Source organism: Ctenocephalides felis, unplaced genomic scaffold (genome assembly GCF_003426905.1).
Source record: "Ctenocephalides felis isolate EL2017-DRISC unplaced genomic scaffold, ASM342690v1 CF-g0.4_SCAFFOLD_03573, whole genome shotgun sequence".
Classification (NCBI taxonomy): Eukaryota; Metazoa; Arthropoda; class Insecta; order Siphonaptera; family Pulicidae; genus Ctenocephalides; species Ctenocephalides felis.
In genome coordinates, this window is record NW_020539727.1 from 9,152,001 (window position 1) to 9,169,862 (window position 17,862).

At 31.2% G+C, this 17,862-nt stretch overlaps 2 protein-coding genes across 2 annotated transcripts; one reads left to right on the forward strand and one right to left on the reverse strand.

Annotated features, from left to right (window-relative positions):
* Nucleotides 1-591: 591 nt before the first annotated feature.
* LOC113389477 (extensin-like) lies at nt 592-12,100 on the reverse strand. The gene is made up of 7 exons (XM_026626506.1): nt 12,008-12,100; nt 7,706-7,947; nt 5,499-5,763; nt 3,357-3,668; nt 3,090-3,284; nt 1,174-1,353; nt 592-633 (listed from the first exon to the last, which is right to left on the reverse strand). The coding sequence occupies exons 1-7, from the start codon at nt 12,098-12,100 to the stop codon at nt 592-594; spliced, it is 1,329 nt and encodes a 442-aa protein (XP_026482291.1).
* A 908-nt stretch (nt 12,101-13,008) lies between these two features.
* LOC113389478 (zinc finger protein OZF-like) lies at nt 13,009-14,265 on the forward strand. Its single transcript, XM_026626507.1, has one exon. It carries the CDS (start codon nt 13,009-13,011, stop codon nt 14,263-14,265), a length of 1,257 nt encoding a protein of 418 aa, XP_026482292.1.
* Nucleotides 14,266-17,862: the final 3,597 nt, after the last annotated feature.

Here is a 17,862-nt window from a genome sequence, read left to right on the forward strand (position 1 = left end):
GTATGGCAGATTGTATGATACACATATGAATAGGATTTGATAAATTAATTACTTAAAATATGAAATTAAGTAATAATCAGGGCCGGTTCTACCTTGAATGCGACTCATGCGAAAAATACGAGTGCACGCCTTAGGGGACGCCAACACAAGATTTGGATATTAAATTTTCAATAGTTTTTTTAAATATAATTTAATAAATACATAATTTCTTTGCAACTTTTACTAATCTTTGCACAATATTTTTAAAAAACGTTAAAAATTTCACTTTAAAACAACAAATAGAACAGTAAAGATGAATGTATACGATTCAGCCCTTACGATATCAATTCGGAGAAGTTTAAGATGCAATTTTGGATATCTTAAATAATAAAAAAATAAATTAAAATAATCCATCATGGAGTGCCAGTGTTATGTTAAGGTTCTGTTTAATGATGAGAGGCTAGAATTTTTTGCTCTCTATGATTTGCTCAATAGAATAATTCGCTTAAAATGCCCAAAATAAATAAATAAAATGTTTCAAAAGCCAAATATTAATTAATGAAAATAATTTTAATAATAAACTGTTAAAACAGGTAAAATAATAGGGAAGTGCTAGAAAAATGGCATTGGGCGCTGAGGACCCACAGAGAGTCCCTGGTAATAATGTACGTATATTAAATTATTACTAAGAAAAATGTTATTTAGATGTTATAATTACCAAAAACCAGTTAAAATATAGTACGAGATTATAAAAATTATAGGCAACATTATTGGAGCAATTATTTTGAGTGAAAAAATCCAAGGTGATATTGTACTTTTACCGCGGATACTATATACTAATTTTTTCTGAATTTGTTATACCGTTTAAAAGTCTTTAATTTCCAATATAGTATGGGAATTGAGACTCATCATTTTATTTAAAGCAGTTCTCTATTTAACATTGCTCATATTGATGTATATGCATTTAGGTGTGAAGAGTAATTTAAAAAACCGAAGTTATTATTTTTAGGTAAACATTAAATATTAGTATGGGATATTAAAAAATTGTAGACGTGGGTACAAGCAACGCCTGTCGTATTATATATATATATATATATATATATATATATATATATATACACACACACACACATATATATATATATATATATATATATAATAATAAATTATATTATGATTTGTTTTAGATTTTACCGGTATGGGAAGTCCATGAGCCTGCTGCAGTAAATGCTGGTGCAGTTGTGGTTGATGAGCAGCCTGGTACAAATTGCTACTGGTAGCTTCCTGGTTATGAGGTAAGGGAAAACTGTTCAGTAGATCATAAAATTCTTGAGTGGTCAAACCTTTTGTTTTTTGAGATTGTGTCTGCGTTTGCTAAAAAATAGTAACACAATTGTAATTAATGGTAATGGATTAATAGGTAATAAATAATCAAAAAACTAGCTGACCCGGCAAACGTTGTTTTGCTAAGTAAAATATACTCTAAACAATTTCTAGAAAATCAAAAATATTAATACTTCAAAGTGTATAAGGTTGTTTGAATGCTATTTGTAATGTGGTATTATAAAAACAATAAACCCCATTAGTTTGTCTATATTTTGCCAATACAATCAAACTGGAAGGTTTATACACTTTCTTTAGAAAACATGGTATAATCCAATCTAAGTCTTTTTTGGTCTTTCGACTTATTGATTACGTTTCAAGTTTTTCAGATTCTTATTGGATTCTGGATTTTGTGTATAATTATAAATGATACTACTGAACTTATACAAAATTTTCAATTTTCTGCGAGAAGAGATAGAAAATGATTTAAGTATTTCTTCTTTGACCTGTTTTTTGAAAAGTTTTAAGTAACATTTCATGAATTAAAGTAGCTTTAATAAAAAGTATATATGTAGAGCAAGGCGAGGCACAATAGTTCAATTTGACTTTGAGCAAATATTAATTATATTATAAAAATCAAACCAATTATATCACAACAAATAAAACATTTCGAACAAACAATTATCTGACTACGTTCAGTAAAACTGCCATCTACCACATCATTGTAGAAATGTGTTTTTTGCTGTCTTTTATAAATTTGTTATCTAGACCTTTTTACCCCATAGACGTGGTAACTTGGAATGGCCAGATGGCAAACAGGTTTAATGTCTTATTTTACTTTTAAAGGTATTTGACAAAACAATTACATTTTTAACAAATGCTAAAAAACTACCAACGGAAGAAAATACTTTTATTATGGATTTTCAAAGATTACCGTTTATCTCCCGATAGCAAAGTCATAAGAATCAAGGTTATAGTTGATTATACATCTTTTTTTCTGTACTTTCAAATATTGTTGTAAAACAATGCTTAACTTTAGTGGTTTTTGACACATCGGTGGTGAACCTTTTTAATCCCGGACTTTCATATATTATTATCTATTCTGCGATAAATTCTGGGAAATTATAACTGGAAAAATGTTATTCGACAAAATGTCCATTTGATCGATACCAAATTTAGGTTCTGAACTTAAATAACATGAATAAAAAATAATATAACCCAGAAAATGTTTTATAAATACCAATGAACATATAATCATACAAATGAGATCTTTCAGAGCACCGTATTTGAGAAAAATATGATTTGCATAAAAAGAGTGCTACAACTCCCAAAAATGCATTTTCATATTAACATTTCAAAAACGTTGATGTTTTGAGTTTCTAGTAACACTTGCGGCCCGTTTAATAACGTTTTTGTGTAAAAAAAAAACCTATAAACAAAACTACTTACTACAATTTAATCATAATTGAATAATATTTACGTAAAACATCCTATCAAACGTAATTGAACATCATCTGTCAAAAACGTTTGACATTTGACGTATTAGCCACCGTCCATTGTTTTATTTAAATTACGCTTCTACAAAAATGTTCAAATAAAAGTGTAAAGTTTCTACGCGATTTTGAAATAATATGTCACCTTTCCGACAACCTACTCTTTAGCACGAATTTTTCAAGACTAAGACTGGCCGAATCGGTTTAGCCGTTTTCGAGTTTTAGCGGATCATTTTATCTAGAGCTCCATTTTTATATATAAGATGTATAGTTTTTTTTTCAAATATTAAATACCTGTGTAGCATAATGTTGCACATCGGGAGGCAGAGGTTTTCCATTGCTCGGCATCGAAAATGGGTCATTTATTTTGAAAATAGGTGCTGCTGGTAACTTTGGGTCTGGATCTGGTGCAAATAGTGTGGAGGCTCCTGATAAATGGTCCTTAATACGCACATCATTTGACGGTTCCGTCACATGGTACTGGTGAAGCTATTAACGAAAAAATTCCATAAAATTTTACATATTTGTGCATTTGATTTTGGGAGTATTTTACCAACTTACCCCAGTTAACTTAGCTGGTTCAGGTTGATAAAAACTCGCAGTATTTGGTAATTGATGGAAACTACCAGCATTATTTCCTATATAAGTAGCTTTCACTGGTTGCTGAAGAGCCAAAGCTTTCGGAGGAGGTCCTTGTGCAAAACTGGCTCCTGCTCCACTTAAATTTGGAGCAGGAATTGTGCGTATTGGGCTTTCTCGATCAGCCACATCAGCCAATTGGAAATGCTGGTGAGATACTGGCTGGGGATAGCTGTAATGCTGTTGTTTTGGAGGTGTCTGGCCGCCGTGAATGTTTGATGGATTCTGCAAGTGCTGGGGAATAGAAAGAAATTTTTAAAAAGTGGTCCACTATCTATTCACTTATTTATTAAATTTACAAGCCGTCGGTATAATAATATTATAATAAGGCTTAAGTCAAAATTTTATAGGTTTAATATAATTTAATTAATTATTAGCTATATTACTTATTTATTTATTATTTAATTTATTTACTATAAACTTATTTATATTTAGTTAATTATAATTATTTTTAAATATAACTAGTTTGTTTGTTGCAAGTATTTTTAAAAATTCAATAAGTATGTTAATAAGCTTTACAATACTTTTACAATATAATTATTTTATTTGACGTTATCATTATCTCAACTAGTACAATATAGTATTTTTTAACTTCCCGAAAGAGAATTTTATGTTTTCATCAAAAAATTCGATTCGCTAATTTTATGTTTTCTCGCATTTCAAGCCATTCTGAATCGAATGAGACCAAATTTGTATAAAATATGTGTGTGTGTAAACATATTTTTTGCCGTAAATCGACGTTTTCTCAAAACCGGCTGGACCGACTTCAAAAATTTAAAAACCATTCGATGTATATCGATGAGGACTAGCGTGTATCAATTTTACGCGACGATCAGCCAAGCCGTTTCTTTGTAAATAGCAGAAAAGTGAACATTTTTCGTCCACGTTTTAGCCTGCAATTCTGAATCGATTTTGAAAATCCAAAAACCGTTCAAAAGATATTGTTTGGGAATCGTGCTGATTAGTTTTTGGTGAAGATCGGCCGGGCCGTTTTCTTGTAATAACGTGTTAAAACATTTTTTGACGATTTTCATGATTTTTTTTAACGGTAGATACCATAGTCTTATCATACTAAAATATAGATCATACTAAAATATTACGGCCCAACGACAACTCGTTTAGCTTTAAAAATTCGTCAAAATTTGCAAAAATTAGTATCGTTTTATTGGCGTTTGTCAAAATTATGACAAAAAAAAATTTAAGCCGATTTTCATGGAACTTCTTTTGACGATATATATCATGGTCTTATAGAACTTACTGAAATATTACGGCATTACGACATGTAGTTTAATTTTAAAAATTCATCTAAATTACGCCATGCCAAACTATATACTGATCGACCCATAGCAGCGGATGATACTTGGCTCGTTACCGATTTTCCTTCAGAGCGAATAAATCTTTTGTTTTGTTTGTATTTTGAATAATCATTTATTGTTATAAATATTATATTATAAATATTATGTAGGAAAATTTTTCTTTCCTCCTTGTTTGTCACACAGTTGAATTACACCTTTTATATTTGAAATACTTATTATTGTATTGATAGAACAGATATGAGGGATGATATTCCTGCGGGTAGAAAGCCGAAAGAAAATTGGAAGTGTTATGTACATAAAAGAATCTTATCTAACTTATATCAATATAAGATTCCTATTTTATCTTATCTTAACAGTTTCATCTAATTTTGAGAAAATGAGTATTGACGTTTGTTAAAATTCAAATTAGACAACTTTCTTGGTATAACGATAGAGTACTTGGTTTTAATGAACATACTACACCATTAAAGTGCTACGGAAACTGGTCCAATTATAAAAATTATTGATTTTTGAAAATTTGCATTTAGAAAATACTGCGAGTTAACGTTTTCGTTCGTTTTCAATTATGTGTAGTAAATCCACTCGGAATACTTTTAATCACTCATAAATTAATTTATTTTTTATTGATTAAGTCGATTAATTACACATATCGGAAAGTTCATGTAAACTTGCCTCAAGGTAAAATACCAATATCAACTAATTTGTTTCCTATTTTAAGAAAGTGTGTATTTTTCCATTATTTTCTTACCTGAGAATTGGCGGTATGTTGATAAGGCGAAGTCAAAGCAGCTGGTGCTGGTGCTTGAGATTGTTGTCTCAAAACGTATTCATCATAAAATTTAGGGTTCTTCAAATAAATTGGTTCCTTCAGTTGCGGGTCCTTGAAATACTGAGGTCCTTTAACCGCATACTGTTGGTCCTTGATCGAGATCGGAATCTGCTGGTAAGGATTTGGGAAGATCGGTTTTGGTTTCCACATCGGTATGTGGATGTGGGATGAAGATTTGTAAGGCCTGTAAAGAATAGAAAATATTGCTATAATAATAATAAACTAATTATGTTTAATGTTTAAGTTCCCGTAGGGTAAGTTATAGTAATCGCAAAAAAATCTAAAATGGAAATTTTTATATGTCTTCACGTTTCATAGGTTTCTGAACATTTTGGCAAACCTTAGGAAAAATTGATGTGTGCGTGTGTGTGTGTGTTTGCGCGGATACAAATTTTGTCGACGATTTGGCGAACACGGATTAACCAATTCGAATGGTTTAAAAAACATTCGATCCCTATTGATAGAGAGATGTGCTCATTAGTTTTTGGCAAAGGCAGGTCTAGCCGTTATGGAGATACGGAGCAAAGAGTGTTGAAAATACAAATCGAGTTTTTGAGAGAACAGAGCATCCGATTTGAATGATCTAAAAAACATTCAATTTGTATGGACTGGGAGAAGAGATGATTAGTTTTTGGAAAAGGCAGGTCTAGCCGCTTTGGAGAAAAATGAAAGTTTTTGAGAGAAATAAGTATCCGATTTGAATGATTTAAAACACTTTCTGCTTGTATTGACAAAATAATTGCTTTTGGCAAAAAAATTTTTGTTTCATTAGTGTCGTCTGAATCAAACTCATGCTGATAATATTCGTCAATCACAAAGTAAGTTGCGCTCATGAGGTTTATTTTACGAAATTGAATAATGTAATTACTACATTTTGCATCTTTATTGAAATAAGCATATAATTCATACGTATTAAACTAAGAACGGATTAAATTCAATGAACGTATGAAAGTAAGAATAGTTTTTGATGCAAAGCAAAAACTATTTTTAAAATTAATATTTGAAAATGTTAATTAAATTGCTAAATCTTAATTATTGTTATTGCTGTATATTATTTTCACATGTCGGGAATTTCAAGCAAATTGTCTTATGGTAAAATGCCACTTACAACTACTTTATTAACTTCCCGTAGGGCAAGTTATAGTAATCGTCCAACAATTGAAAATGAAATTTTTTGCATATTTTCACGTTGTAGGAATTTCTGAACATTATGGCACACCTTAGAAAAAATTGATGTATGTGTTTGAGTGCGTGTTTTGTGTGGATACAAGTTTTCGTCCACGATTTCGGGGGCACGGATCACCCGATTCGAGTTAGTCAATAAAAATACAATTATCTATTGATGGGAAGACGTGCTGATTAATTTTTGGCAAAGACAGGTCTAGCCGGTTCGGAGCCACATAACAAAAAGTGCACAAGACAGAAATTAATGAGATTTTGCTCATATTTTCACGTTTCAACAGTTTCTGAACTTTTAGACACATTTTAGAAAAAAAAAAATTATGTGTGTGTGTGTGAATGTGTGTTTTGTGTGAATACAATTTTTCGTCCACGATTTCGGGCTCACCGATCTACCGATTTAAATTATTCAGCAACAATACAATTTCTATTGATGGGCAGACGTGCAGATTAATTTTTGGCAAAGACAGGGTTAGCCGGTTCGGAGCTACATAGCAAAAAGTGCAGAAGATAAAAATTAACGGACCGATTTTGCCGCATAACAGAAAAATGTTATGGCAAGGCTATGTTATAAAGAACTTTGCATACTAAATATTAACAAAAGCTATTGGCTGCTGTGCAGTCAAGCGTTTTTCAGAAAATCAATCTAGAAACCACACAAATGTCAAAAAAACGATCTTAGATAACATGATGTTTTTGACCCAGCTTCATAACATGCGAGCGACGTTGCAGTTTATGTGTAAAACGCCTGAATGCGCAGATAAGCGCATGACATTTTGAAAGTATTCAGTATGATTCAGTAGCATAATGTATGGAAGTTGGAACATAACATGGCCTTGCGATAACATTTGTCTGTTGTGCGGCAGAATCGGGCCCTAACTTTTAGAGAGTAGAGAGCATCCGGTTCGAATTATTCAAAAATTGTAGGTTTTCAATTGTTTTATTACCTTCTATAAAATGGTGGTCTCTTCGGCGACGGCGGCGGTGGTGGATATCGGTAGATTGCTGGTGGTTTCCTATAAGCCCTGTTGGACGCTTGTGGATGATGGCTCACCATCGGCCACTTCTTGTAAATTGCACCACCTTGAGGTGCTGGCATTCTTGGCGGACGGAATTTGTAACGATATTCTGCATTGCAGACGATGATGGTGCCGAGGAGGAACACCGCCAATGTTATTGAGGGAGACATCTGGAAAAAGAAATATAAAATTTAATAATTTTTCTTGATACTAATTTATTATAATTTAGTATCTTAATGAACATCATTTTTATGTATCTCCATAACAAATCTTTCATTAAGCATTAAGGTCCGCGAAATATACTTTATTAACTAATACGTTTTTTTCTAATCATTCTAATTTTTTTTCTACTTCCGTAGTTATGTTTGTAGAAGTTTTGTAATTATGTGACTGGAGATATTCAAATTTGTAAAATTCGTCATTTTTTGGGCGTTTTTCATAAATGGTTTCATCGACTGATTTTTGCGTATGGAGTCCTTAATTCCTCATTTCAATTTTAAATTGGTTGTGAATCCGAAATTTGATAAAACACCATTTATAATGGTAATTAGATGATAATATTTTAATCGTTATGTACTATGAATGCTATAGCATCCACGACAAGTATTAGGTTTCTATTTTACTCAATGTGTAGAAATAATATTTACAAACGCTTTAAGGTTATATAAAATCAAATTAAAAACTAATGGTGTATAGCATCGTGCCTTAAGGCAAATTGCTGGAACTTCGTACCGTGAAGAAATGATCGAGGAATATTAAATGTTTTCAAATAGATTATTATAAATATTGTAACAATGTCTAATATTTATAGATATTCATTTAAAGTATATAAGTGAGCTTTAGAACTTAAAATTAAAATCTGAAATATTTTCGATATAAAAAAAATTTGTTTGGAAAAAATAAATTGAAATAAGATTTTTTTCCAGAACCAATTGTTTTGTCAACACAAGCAGAAAGTTTATTAAATCATTCAAATCGGATGCTTAGTTCTTTCAAAAACTGCCATTTTTGCACATTTAGCTCGGTATCTCCGAAATGGCTGGATCTGCTTTTGCCAAAAACTAATTACCAATTCTCCCAATCATTACAAATTGAATGTTTTTTGGATCATTCAAATCGGATACTCAGTTCTCTCAAAATTTCGATTTCTATTTTCTGCACTCTTTGCTCCGTATCTCCTTAACAGCTGGACCTGCCTTTGCCAACAACTAATTAGCATATCTCCCTATAATAGGAATCGAATGTTTTTGAACCATTCAAATCGTCGAAATCGTCGACGAAAAATTGTCTCCACACATGCACCCACATACACACACGTTCATTTTTTCTGAAGTATGCCAAAATGTTAAGAAACCTCTGAAACGTGAAGATATGCAAAAAGTTTCATTTTTGTTGTTCCATTTTTGTTTGCCTATTACTATAACTTACCCCACGGCAAGCAATGAATGCTATAGCATTCACCTCCGTTAAGATCAACGATAAAACTACATCTACTTACCAAATTATTCGACTATGACGATGCCTTATTAAAATTCATTACAAAACAGATTCCATTAATTAAATTATCAAAATTTCTTTGACCGATATAAGTGAAATCATAATAATCAGCGATCTACATGGTCGCTGAATCAAGAACACGATAGATAAAAAATTCTTAATAAATTATTCATTAAATTACATGTAGAATTTGCGAACGAATGATTCTGATACACCATTTATCTTCACAGACTTTTTAAAATTTATCTGATGTAAGGCGATCAGTGAAATTGAATCGACAATTGGAGCAGAGATTGATAATAACATTTTGTAAGAATCTGTTTTTTTTAATCAAAACTATGAGACCGATTCTGCCTCATAACAGACAAATGTTAGGGCAAGGCTATGTTATGAAAAACTTTCTATACTAAATATTGACAAAAGCCATGTGATTGATGTGCAGTCATGCGTTTTTCTTAGGTTGTCAGATAGAAAACCTAACCTAGACACCGCACAAATGTCAAAAAAAACGATGTGAGATAACAGGGTCTTTCTGACCCAGCTTTATAACATACGAGTGACGTTGCAGTTTACATGTAAAACGCCTGAATGCACAGCAAATACGTGGCATTTTGACAGTATTCAGTATGATTCAGTAGCATAATGTATGGAAGTTGGAGAGAAACATGGCCTTGCCATAACATTTTTCTGTTAAGCGGCAGAATCGGTCCCATAGGGATGTGTTTTATGAGCTGTCTTTATTAGCATACATCCTAACCTAGCATTTTTCTCTAAAGAGCAACCCAATGGTTAATCACTTTGTTTTTTGCTTGTAAAAAGGTCCAACGCCGATATCTCAAAAATAAGCAAAGTTAGGATTTTTTTGATAACAATATTTAAAAGTAGAGGGCAAAAGGTGTATAACCAGCCATCACCTTGATTCTTACAACGTTGCTATCGGGAGAAAAATGACAAAGTTTAAAAATCCATAACAAAAGTATTTCATTGTTGGCATTTTGCAACAAATTTATTATATGTATATATGCGTCCACCTGAAAATTTTGGCATCTCTTAGAAAAAATAAATGTATACATACTGATATTCTTATAAAAGCTTATATTACATATCGGGATGCTGAACGGGATATTTCACTCGAAGATTCATCTAATTCAGTTCAACAATCAATCACGAGAAATACGAGCGTTATTCTGTATATCTCGATAACTAGATGTAAGAGAATCGTATTTTTGTTTACATTTTTACTTATATACAAATACTGAATATCCTCTGAGTGTGTACGTATGTTTGTGCGAATACCATATAAAACTATTCGAGTTTTAATATTAAAAAGACATGGTGCTGGTTGATTTTAGGCAAAGGCAGTTCCAGCTAATTCGGAGATATGGAGCAAAAAATAGCAGCTTTGCAACCAATAATAACGTCTTTTGGGTGGAGGGGGTATTTGACAAAAAATCACGATACATTACATGGGGTAGGAAGGGGCTAGTAAGATATCAAATGTATTCATTTTTTACCTGAATTTGTGGGAAAATCCAATCATTTTCAAAAAAATACTTTCAAAAAATTTTACTTAACTAAAAATACACGTAATGTTTGGGGGGGAGCGGGATTAATTTTATATATCACGAGGTATCACCTCAAACTCGATCACGTGGTTAATGGACGCCCCCTAAACGTCTATCAATGTTCTATTTATGGGTCAAAAGAAATCGTGGGTGTTTATATGAATTTTTCTCTTGCCGGAGATATTTGCAAAGAATCGGAGCGTAAACCGGTTTAGAATGCAGAAATTACCAGACGATGGTAATTATATCGAATACGAGGTGGTCAGTATAGAGATTTTAATGGTCTGTTGACTTTCATTGCATATTATCGCTATGCCGTGATCCAGTTGGTAATTATCTACACAACTTACTGTTATTAATTATTTCGAGATTGTACAATTTGATTTTAAACGATTTTATTGTCGAAATTAGACGAGGAGTTAGTCGGCACATGTAATTGACTTGATATAATGGTTGTTTCCATTTTGGTAGATTACCAGGTCATTATTTTAAGCAACTGAAGGGGCAATTAGAGCTCATAAAATAGAATTGTCCTGACAACGCTTTTTATGCTTGTTCTTGGTATCAAAAATTATGAAAAGTCTATCTCGATCAGGCGTGTTTTTCATATAAACAAGCAAGGAAAAATATTATGATAACTGCACCATCTAGAATTCTGTTATCATAAGATTATTTCTTGCATGTTTATATGTAAAATACGCCTGATCTCACGGCAAATAAAAAGACATTTTTAACTATTCACTACCAAGAACAAGCATAAGAGAGCGTTGCCATGACGACGCTATTGTATGAGCTCTGTTACAGCAGAGTTGCCCCATGAATATACTCTGTAACATCAATTAGTATAAATTAATTGATTAATATACGACTTGATCAGCATGATTTGAAATTGTTTACTTTTTTCTATTACTTGGCACATCTAATTGACGTGTCATAATATAATTTTCAAATAATTGTTTTCATTCTGGTAGACTGCAGATTGCCCATTTTGTGGATTATCTCATTGTATCATCCATATAAAATCAATGATGATGAAATTATTTATCCAATATCTCTTTCGCAACTAAAGTTTTCTTATGAAAAATTGCGCAAAGTATTAAATTAATTCGAGCCCGTCGTGGCGTAATGGTTGAAAACATGGGTAACCAGATCTCGGTTTGATCCCAACCTTGGCCAGCTCAATATCAAGCGGTATAATATCAAATTTCCACAGAAGGTTATGGATCTCAAATATAGAGCTAAAATAGCCTTTCGTATGCATTGGTGCAACATCTATATGCCAATACTTTTAGATATACAAATCTGATATATGGTAGAGCGGGCACAAAGGTCCAATTCGACTTTGAGCGATTCTATTGTAAAAATAAAACCAATTATATTACAACAAATAACATATATCAAACAAACAACTATCTGACTATTTTCAGTAAAACTCTCAGCTAATGCATGATTGTAGAAATGTGTTTTTCTGCTGCTTTTTAAAGATCTGTCATCTGGTCTATTTTACCCCATATGCGGGGTAAATTGGGACAGCCAGCGGCAAACAGGACCAATGTCATATTTTTAATTTTCAAGGGATTTTACAAAATAATATCTGCATTATTCAACCAATGCAAAATATAAATTTCAAGGGTACATTTTTTCACACTGTATATAACCTTGATCTGGTATTTTGACAAAAATAATCAACAGTAACTTTGGAATAACTATTTTTTTAACTTATCTCTTGTAAAAGTACTTTCTTTAACATGTCGCGATTTGATTTCATATCTTTTATAATATATTATTATTTTGCATACTCTTTTTATCATTATTTTGTACATTTTATTATACTCTTATAATGAAAAAGTTAAATTTATGTGATTTTCATTCAATTTTGAAAATAATCAATTCATTTTCATTTTAATTTTACGCGCCTTAATTTGAATGCCAAACGTTATGCGATTGAAGCGCTATTGCTAAGTAGCGGCCATAGCAATTACTATGCTCTCTGAATTTAAATATGGCGTCTACATTAGCTTGTTGTGTAGGCTTCAAATGTCAAATAATAAGTGTAAATTAGTTGAAATCGTTTGTAATATTCATAAAGATTAATTAAACTAGAGTAATATTGAGTATATTTTCACTAATATTTATTGAGTACACGCGTGTGAGTGCAAATATTTAAAAATGTCAGAGGAAACATTTTTGTCTATGAATGATGAGGCAACGAAAATTGAACCTCCAGAATGTTCAGTAGAAGACATTAAACCCGAAGTTGAGGATAAATTAGATGTTCTTGATGCTATTGTTAAATCTGAATTGTGTTCTGAGAAAGCTGAAACTTGTTTAGAAGAATTCATGAATTCCGAAGTGACTATAGAAGAGGAAGTCAAACATGAGTCAATCGAGACATCCACTTATGAATGTGGCATTTGTAATCAATCATTTGCAGAATCAGATCAATTAAAAGACCACATAGTCGATCACATGCCTAGTCGTAGCAAAGAACAACGCCTTTTCAAATGCGAAGTCTGTCACAGAACTTTCAAACTATCGAAAGGCTTGAGAGCACACATGGTGACACATTCTGAAGAACGTCCTTTTAAATGCGATATCTGCAATCAGTCTTTCAAACAATCATATTCTTTGAAACGTCACATGCTACAACACAAAGAAGTACGTCTACGCCCCCATAAATGCAGTGTATGCGATAAGACATTCACAGAATCAGGCAGTCTGAAAAAACACATGCTCATTCATACTGGTGAGCGCCCTTATGAATGCGATGTATGCAATAAGACCTTCACACACTCGAGTCATGTTAAAAGACACATGCTGACACACTATGGTATACGTCCGCATGAATGCAATATATGCTTTAAGGCATTTTCAGATTTAAGTAATCTCAAAGGTCACATGGTGGTGCATAATGGAGTACGTCCCTATGAATGCAGTGTATGCACCAAGTCATTCGCAAAAACAGCTGATCTTAAAAGACATATGCTCGTTCACACTGGATTACGCCCCTACGAATGCAGTATATGCGATAAAACATTCACACAATTAAATTATCTGAAAAGTCACATGGTGCTGCATAGTGAAGAAAACCCCAATGAATGCACTATATGCAATAAAACATTCACAGTATCAGCTAGTCTGAAACGCCACATGCTAAGTCACACCAATGAGCGCCCCCATGAATGCCCCGAATGCAATATGACTTTCACACACCCAGAACATATGAAAAGTCACATGATGATTCATAGCGAAGAACGACCCCATGAATGCAATATTTGCAATAAGACATTCAGACAACTAAGTAGTATGAAAAGACACATGCTGACTCACGACAGAGAACGTTGTTTTAAATGTGAAACATGTGATAAGGAGTATACTGAATTGTACAAATTGAAGAAACACATGGCAATTCATGAAAGTCAATGAAATATTAACATAGTTGTTAAATTGCATTTATGTTGTAAAATATTTTTGCATGTAATAGAATGTATAATAGTAAAATATACAGCAAACAATATGCATTTTTAATAATCAAGGCAATTGTTACATATTATTTTGTTTCATGATTATTTTTATTTCATGATTTAGTTTTAAAAATGGTTAATCTTATAGATTTTGATATGCTCTTTGATAAATATATGTTGTCTGTAAACTAAAGACATAATGGAGAAAAGATTTTTTTAAAAATATGTTTATTAAGATTCGACACATGTGTAGAAGTAATTGCAAATCCTTTGCGCAACATTTTTATTATTTTGTGAGAAATTTGGAAATACTATCTAAATAAAAGAAATTTGTGTCGCACAGTGTGCTATGTTCATTCCGTTTATTTATTGTCTTATTGTTATATATAGTCAAGAAAGATCCTTCAATAATTATTCGTTTGAATAAATAGTTGGGTTAAAAAAGTGTATATTGTGTTTTAAAGTATTAATGTGGTTCACAAGTATAATTTTAAATTGTCTGGAATTTTCTGAATTATTTTCATATTGTTATAAACGTTTAATTAAGTCCTGGCACGTTTCTTCAATATAAATTAAATTACAGTCCAGATAATTCATTTGATAGACGAGATTTCTGAGTTGTTCTATGTTAAGAGGTTTTGGTTTTGGTAAAAATAGTGCTAGTCGTTATAGTAAAATTGTTTACAGATAATACATATATTACACACTTTCTATTTGTGATTTTTTAAGTTAGTATTTTGTGAAATATTATTTAATTACAAGTTCAATATTTATATTACATAGTGTAGTGCATTACCAGCATATCCTGATACCATCAATTATCAAATTTTCTGTTTTTACACTAAGATTAACTAATTGTAAGTACTTTTCACTCTTTATAATTTTATTTTCAATTTAATTGTTTTAAAATTTCATAGAAAAGAATGAAGGCTAGGATTATAGCTGAAACATATGGATGTAACATAAATTTTTGAAAGAAATTGATGATTTTATTGATGTTATGCCCGATTATTAGACTTTCTATATATATATATATATATATATATATATATATATATATATATATATAAATATAAAGCGAGAGGTTTTTTCATAATAAAGTTGCTCTTGGGCATCCATCCAATAATAAAAACGATTTTATTGTAGAAAAATGTTTTTACTGTAATATCATAAGTTTGGGGTCCTGATTTGACCCATCTTCAATGCATAGAAATAAACTAAAGAAAAAAAAACACACGAAAATATATGAACACCAATTGATAAGTTTTGACAATTTTTAGTAAATATTAAACAAAATACAAAAAAAAAAATAATATTTTTTTTTTTAAAAAGACTCTTCTTGTATCACTTGTGAAACAAACTCCAAACGAATAACATGTCTTTATGAAAAGAGCCCTTTTTTTTAAAAAAAAAATTAATTTTATTTTGATTAGTTTAATATTTATTAAAATTTCCATATAACTTGATGTTATATCAATTGGTGTTCATATATTTTCGTGTGTTTTTTTTCTTTAGTTTATTTGTATGCACTGAATATGGAACAATTTTAGAGAATAAAATCGTTTTAATTATATATATATATATATATATATATATATATATATATATGTGTGTGTATGTATTATTTTAGTTTTTTTTAAAGTATATATTGTATTTTATTTATTTGTTCAGTAAGGGAGCGTTCATTAATCACGTGATCGATTTTTTGAAGATTTTTGGAACCCTCATGGTGATTGGCGGCGATTTTCAAAATTACCCCAAATCCCCTCAGCAAAAATCACGTGTATTTTTAGTTACGAAAAAAATTGCTAAATTTTTCAATTTTTTTTGGAAAATGTTTGTTTTTTTTTTAAAAAAAAAAATTCAGGTGAAAAAAAAAATACACGTAATTCTTACTAGACTCCACCTTCCGCCACGTGGTATTTCGTGATTTTTTGTCAAAAAAGTAAATTAAATTGAAAAATACAATGCTACAAAAGATAAATTAAATAAAATACGTATTCCAACTTTGCTGATGATTATTTCTGACGAAATACCAGATCAAGGTTGTATACAGTGTTAATTCTAAAAAATGTACCCATGGAGCTTATATTTTGCATTGGTTGAATAATGTAGCTATTATTTCCTAAAATTCTTTTGGAATTAAAAACAAGACATTGGATCTGTTTGGCCTCTGAATGTCCCATTTTACCCCGCCTATGGGGTAATAAGGACCAAGTAACACATTTTTGAAAAATAACAAAAAACACATTTTTACAATGTTGAATTAGCTAGGAGTTTTACTGAACATAGTCAGATAGTTGTTTGTTTGATATGTGTTATTTGTTGTGATATAATTGGTTTGGTTTTCACAATATAATTGCTCAAAGTCAAATTCGACCTTTGTGCCCCGCACTACCCTATAGTAAAAACCCATAATAATCCCTTTCAAATATAAAGTATAATAACCTATCCAAACCTGTCTATTACAACTTCTGATTCCATTTCAACGAGTTCAGATAAAATCATACGCACACAATTTCTATCTATATTAAAGAGCGACTCGTCTAATTTTATAGAAGTGGAAATTTTTGCTCATAAAAACTGCTCTGGCATCTGGTTAGAGAGATATCTTTCATATTATTATAATAATATCGAATTCTTTAACAAAAAGAGATCAACGAAATGTGTGTCAGTCGGTATACGAACTGATTGACTGACTGACTGTGTTGGTCCATTCACTTAAAATACCAGTTTGATTAGAATTATATATATATATATATATATATATATATATATATAATATAAAACATTAAATTAGCAAATCGGATTTTTTGATGAAAGCATAAACTTCACCTCCGGGTATTTATATACATATTGTATATAAAGAATTTTTCAATAAAATTAATAAAAAAAACAAACAAATGGCTATTATTAACTTCCCGAAGAAGTTTATGTTTTCATAAAAAAAAATCCGGTTCTCTCATTTTGTTTTCTCGACGTTTCAAGCCATTCTGAATCGAATGAGACCAAATTTGAAAAAAGTATGTGCGTGTGTATGTGAACAGATTTTTTGCAGTAAATCGACGTTTTCTCAAAAAGGCCTGGACCGTTTTCAAAAATTTAAGTCATTCGATGTATCTCGATGAGGACTTGAGTTTCTCAGTTTTGTGCGACTATCGGCCGAGCCGTTTCTCTGTAAATCGCTGAAAAGTGAAAAAAAAATTGTCCACGTTTTTGCCCGCAATTCTGAATCGATTTTGAAAATTCAAAAACCGTTCGAAAGATGTTGGTTGGGAATCGTGTTGAAAGCCGACGCCAAAAAGAGTTCCATAAAAATCTGCTTAATTTTTTTTTTCAACAGTTAATTATAAAAAACCGGCTCGGTAGATTTTCACCTAAAACTATCAGTATCATTCCCAACTAATATCTTTCAAACAGTTTTTGATTTTTTAAAATCGAATCGGTAGTTTGTGCTTAAATGTGGACTAAAAGTTTAACACTTTTTTCCAAATTTCAAAGGAATGGCTCGGCCGATCGTCGCACAAAATTGACAAGCGATTGTCCTCATTGAGACACA